The 4,770-nt window shown below is 55.5% G+C and overlaps 1 protein-coding gene across 1 annotated transcript; it reads left to right on the top strand.

The window, feature by feature from the left end:
- The first annotated feature begins 1,240 nt into the window (after positions 1 to 1,240).
- On the top strand, positions 1,241 to 4,296 carry DUSP1 (dual specificity phosphatase 1). The gene is made up of 4 exons (XM_069484182.1): positions 1,241 to 1,824; positions 2,098 to 2,243; positions 2,597 to 2,816; positions 3,252 to 4,296. Exons 1-4 carry the CDS (start codon positions 1,458 to 1,460, stop codon positions 3,620 to 3,622), a joined length of 1,104 nt encoding a protein of 367 aa, XP_069340283.1. The 5' UTR covers positions 1,241 to 1,457; the 3' UTR covers positions 3,623 to 4,296.
- The last annotated feature ends 474 nt before the right edge of the window (positions 4,297 to 4,770 follow it).

Here is a 4,770-nt window from a genome sequence, read left to right as displayed (position 1 = left end):
GGCACCGGGCCGGCCGGGTGGCGCAATGTTTATGTTTGTGTACCTAGTACGTCCCAGGGGGCCGTCTCTAGGACCGAGGGCACGGATACCTTGGTTGGGGGGGGGCGTCTTCCCAAGCTTTGGGGTCCAGGTCCTGGCACTCCGCCTAGAGCGCCACGCGGTGGGGTTTCGAGTTCAGCCTGTACAGATGGCGAGGACCGGGGAGTGGGGCTGGAGCTCCCGAGCCCGGCGCATACAGGCGTTCGATCTACACACTGTATTTTTATAAAATAAAGGGACGAAGCAGCTGGGTCTTGAGCCCGCGTGACAGAGAAGTGGCTGGTGGGCCCTGGGGGGGCGCTGCTGAGCCGCGCTGCGGGTCGCTCCCCACCAAACGCCCAACCCTGACTCCGCTACGGGACCTTGCGATCCCCTACTGGATTCTAGACCCCTGACCTGCCTTCCTTGGCTTAGTCTTCCAGGGACCAAGCGACTAGGAATAACATTTTTCCTGGTTGGGGGTTTGCTCGGAGGCATTGTTCATGGCAGATGTAAATTTTTTAAAGTAACATTAGAGAAAGTCTGGGAAAGAGGAAAACATTTCCCTGAACCTCGTCACCCCAATTCACTCGGGTCGTTCTTGGTGGAACCGACATTTCTACTGACCAAGTTCATTTTTCTCCAACCCGCCCCAGGCTCCTCTCTACCGCCCCCGCTCCGCACCCCGGAGGTGTGACACTGGGCTAGTCAGTCTTCTCCTTGGGAACTCGGTTTCCCTGCCCGTTAGTGATGAGGAAATGAGAGAAAGGGGCACAAGTGTGCGCAAAAGCACAGGAAGCCCCTTTCTGCTCCGATCTGTGGCTGGGGGAAGGGGAAGGGACGGGAAGGGGGAAGGAGCGCCGAGGCAGAGGCAGGTGGCCTGCCGTCCGCAGTCCCTGCCGCTTGCATCCCGGAGGTCAGCCTTGGCGGGCGGCACATCCCCCTCCTCCCCGCTGGGCCCGGAGAGCGGCGCGGGTCGGACGGTGGGGGGCCGGGCGGCGGGCCAGCGCGCGGGCAGCGGACCCGGCTCCGAGGCCGATGACGTCTTCGCCTCTGGCTCCGGCGGCGCCCGGCCGGGCAGGGCGGTGACGTCACCGCCCCGTCACGTGACCGCCATTCAAACAAACAAACCCCCTCCCCCCGCGCGCCGGCCCGCCCCGCCCCGCCCCGCCCCCGGAGGAGCCTTATGGCATATAAACGCGCTCCGCGGGCCGCGCTCCGAGCGAAGGACGTTCGGGCTGTAGGTTTGGCGCTGCCGGAGGGGCAGTCGGGGGACCCACGGGACGTCCCGCCCCTCGCCCAGCGCAAAGGCAGTTTTTGGTTCGGCGCAAAGAGAGCCAGGGTCGGGCTTTTCCTCGACAGCCGCCGCCCTGCGCTTGGCTTCCGAGGACAGACAAAGAACGCGGCGGAGCTGCAGGCTGGGGGCGCTGGCGCCGGCCATGGTCATGGAAGTGGGCACGCTGGACGCCGGGGGCCTGCGGGCGCTGCTGGGCGAGCGCGCGGCGCAGTGCCTGCTGCTGGACTGCCGCTCCTTCTTCGCCTTCAACGCCGGCCACATCGCCGGCTCGGTCAACGTGCGCTTCAGCACCATCGTGCGGCGCCGCGCCAAGGGCGCCATGGGCCTGGAGCACATCGTGCCCAACGCCGAGCTGCGCGGCCGCCTGCTGGCCGGCGCCTACCACGCCGTGGTGCTCCTGGACGAGCGCAGCGCCGCGCTGGACGGCGCCAAGCGCGACGGCACCCTGGCCCTGGCCGCCGGCGCGCTCTGCCGCGAGGCGCGCGCCGCGCAGGTCTTCTTCCTCAAAGGTACGCCCGCGGGAGAGCTCGCGGGGCCTCACGCCCCTTGGAACCCTGCCGGGGACCCCCGGTTCTGGCCTCCTGGGGTGCTGCCCCACCTGCAGCGCGTGGGCGCCAGAGTCGTGTTTCTGGGGACTTGTCATTGGCTTTGTTTGGCTCTGGGAACAAAGACGTGCCTGGGCCACTCGATGTAAACTTCCAGCGCCTGGTGGGTGGGGGAGTTGTATGAAGGTGCCCTGTGCCGGCGGTACTAATGGGAAAAAAATGTCTTTGTATTCTCAGGAGGCTATGAAGCTTTTTCGGCTTCCTGCCCGGAGCTGTGCAGCAAACAGTCGACCCCCATGGGGCTCAGCCTTCCCCTGAGTACTAGCGTCCCTGACAGCGCGGAATCCGGGTGCAGTTCCTGCAGTACCCCACTCTATGATCAGGTTAGTAGGGGCCCGTGCCGGAGGGGAGAAGTAAGAGCTGGCAAAGACCTGGAAGAGCAGTGCCAGTGAGAATATAGAAAGTGACCTGCAGCTTTATTTATAACAGAGGACACAGGGATATGATTTATTCCACAGTTAAGTGGTCTGATGGAGCCGAGTGTCGAATTGCTGGCACTACAGAAATGAACTTGCCCTGCCCAGGCTTAGTCCCTATTTATTTATATTCCAACAACGGTGCCCAGAAGTTCATCCAGTTCTGAAAATGACTTTTCTAGCAGGAAGCTTTTGTGGGTATGGGTGCTGGCATTGACTGTGAGCAAGCTTGACAAGTGTTGGATATTTCTGGATTTCAGGGTGGCCCAGTGGAGATCCTGCCCTTTCTGTACTTGGGCAGTGCCTATCACGCTTCCCGCAAGGACATGCTGGATGCCTTGGGCATCACTGCCTTGATCAATGTCTCAGCCAATTGTCCCAACCATTTTGAGGGTCACTACCAGTACAAGAGCATCCCTGTGGAAGACAACCACAAGGCAGACATCAGCTCATGGTTCAACGAGGCAATCGACTTCATAGGTAAATGGAACGGATGCCTGGACTTTCCTGCCTTTCTCTTCCCATTTTAGCCACTGAGCCCAACCTGTATGGCAAGGACTTGAATGATACTTTCTGATCCTGCTTCCAGACAATTAAGAATCAGTCTGGTGTGGACAACATCCCTGCAAAATATCGATGTAATGGCCCACTTAACAGATTAGCAAACCAAGGCTCAGAAAGTTGGATTGACTTGTCCAAGATCAGTCTAAGTGGAAACAAGCAGGCTGGGTTTAAATCCCGTGTGGTCTTTTGCACAGTGTCCACATTACTTCCACGTAGAGTGTCCGTGTGATGGCATGAGGTGATGTTGACCATCTCTGGATAAGACACACATGACATTTCTTAGACACCCTATACCTGGGCTTGGGGCAGTTAGTTCTCCTGTCGAGTAACCATCCACCCTTTGTTTTCCAGACTCCATCAAGAATGCTGGAGGAAGGGTGTTTGTCCACTGCCAGGCGGGCATTTCCCGATCGGCCACCATCTGCCTCGCTTACCTTATGAGGACTAACCGAGTCAAGCTGGACGAGGCCTTTGAGTTTGTGAAGCAGAGGCGAAGCATCATCTCCCCCAACTTCAGCTTCATGGGCCAGCTGCTGCAGTTTGAGTCTCAGGTGCTGGCTCCACACTGTGCAGCAGAGGCCGGGAGCCCCGCCATGGCTGTGCTCGACCGGGGTGCCTCCACCACCACGGTCTTCAACTTCCCCGTCTCCATCCCCGTCCACCCCACGAACAGTGCACTGAGCTACCTTCAGAGCCCCATCACGACTTCTCCCAGCTGCTGAAAGGCCACGGGAGGTGAGGGTCTTCACGTCCCGCCGAAACTCCAGGCTCCTACTTAAGAGGAGAAATGCAATAACTCTGGGGAAGGAGCTCACAAGGGCTGGTCCTTATTTATTTAATTTCACCTGAGTTCCACTGGGTTCCTAAGCAGACATAGTGATGACTTGGCATCAAGACGTTTGCTGAGCTCAGTACATTTGGGACCAATGTATACTGGGTACATCAAGTCCCTCTGACAAAATGGGGCAGAAGAGAAAGGACTCAGTGTCTGAGCCAGTTTCTTTTTGCTCGCCCCTGTTTTTTGTAGAATCTCTTCATGCTTGACATACCTACCAGTATTACCATTCCCTATGACACATATACATATGAGAATATACCTTATTTATTTTTGTGTAGGTGGTCTGCCTTCACAAATGTCATTGTCTACTCCTAAAAGAACCAAATACCTCAATTTTTGTGTTTTGAGTACTGTACTATCCTGTAAATATAGCCTAAACAGATTTGTTTTCAGCACTGATGGAAAACACCAGTGTTGGTTTTTTTTAGTTGTCAACAGTTGTACGTTTGTTGATTATTTATGACCTGAAATAATATATTTCTTCTTCGAAGAAGACATTTTGTTACATAAGGATGACTTTTTTATACAATGGAATAAATTATGGCATTTCTATTGAAATTTCAATGCATCATTTCTTTTGGAAATCTGATCCCTTTCTCACTAGTGAAATAGGGAAGAATTTGGACAGGGCCTGCAGAATGTTGTGTTGAGAGATCTGACTATACCCTGTGGTGGCCCCTTGGTCCCATGAAATGGCTGGGTTGCCAGGGAGGAAGACAAGTGAGGTCTATCATGAAAAACCCGCTGCGGTGGCTGAATTCTTGGTATTGGGTCAAAGTGTCCCCCTATACCCCTTTTAACACCTGTTTAACCTACCATGTCACCCAGGGAGCCCAAGTGTCCCCAGAGCCAAAGCTAGGAAGAAATGGCCATTTGCCTGGATTATCTTTTTCATTTAATGCTTGCCTTGGGGTAACATAAAAAGTCTCCTTCCTCTCTCTCAGCTGTGCTAGAGTTAGGAAGATGATAAACGTTTTCCAAAAAACACTTGAAATAAATCTGTTTCTACTATGGACAAAACAGTGTGTGCTA

Source organism: Eulemur rufifrons, chromosome 10 (genome assembly GCF_041146395.1).
Source record: "Eulemur rufifrons isolate Redbay chromosome 10, OSU_ERuf_1, whole genome shotgun sequence".
Lineage (NCBI taxonomy): Eukaryota > Metazoa > Chordata > Mammalia > Primates > Lemuridae > Eulemur > Eulemur rufifrons.
The sequence above is the reverse complement of the archived record's forward strand: the minus strand, read 5'-3'. Positions and strand labels throughout refer to the sequence as shown.

What these genes read in the sequence shown, in the direction of transcription:
- DUSP1 (XM_069484182.1), top strand. Translation starts at nt 1,458, where the DNA reads ATGGTCATGGAAGTGGGCACGCTGGACGCCGGGGGCCTGCGGGCGCTG. An exon ending in GTACCCCACTCTATGATCAG is followed by an intron (nt 2,244 to 2,596) that starts GTTAGTAGGGGC and finishes TCTGGATTTCAG; the next exon opens with GGTGGCCCAGTGGAGATCCT. An exon ending in CGAGGCAATCGACTTCATAG is followed by an intron (nt 2,817 to 3,251) that starts GTAAATGGAACG and finishes TTTGTTTTCCAG; the next exon opens with ACTCCATCAAGAATGCTGGA.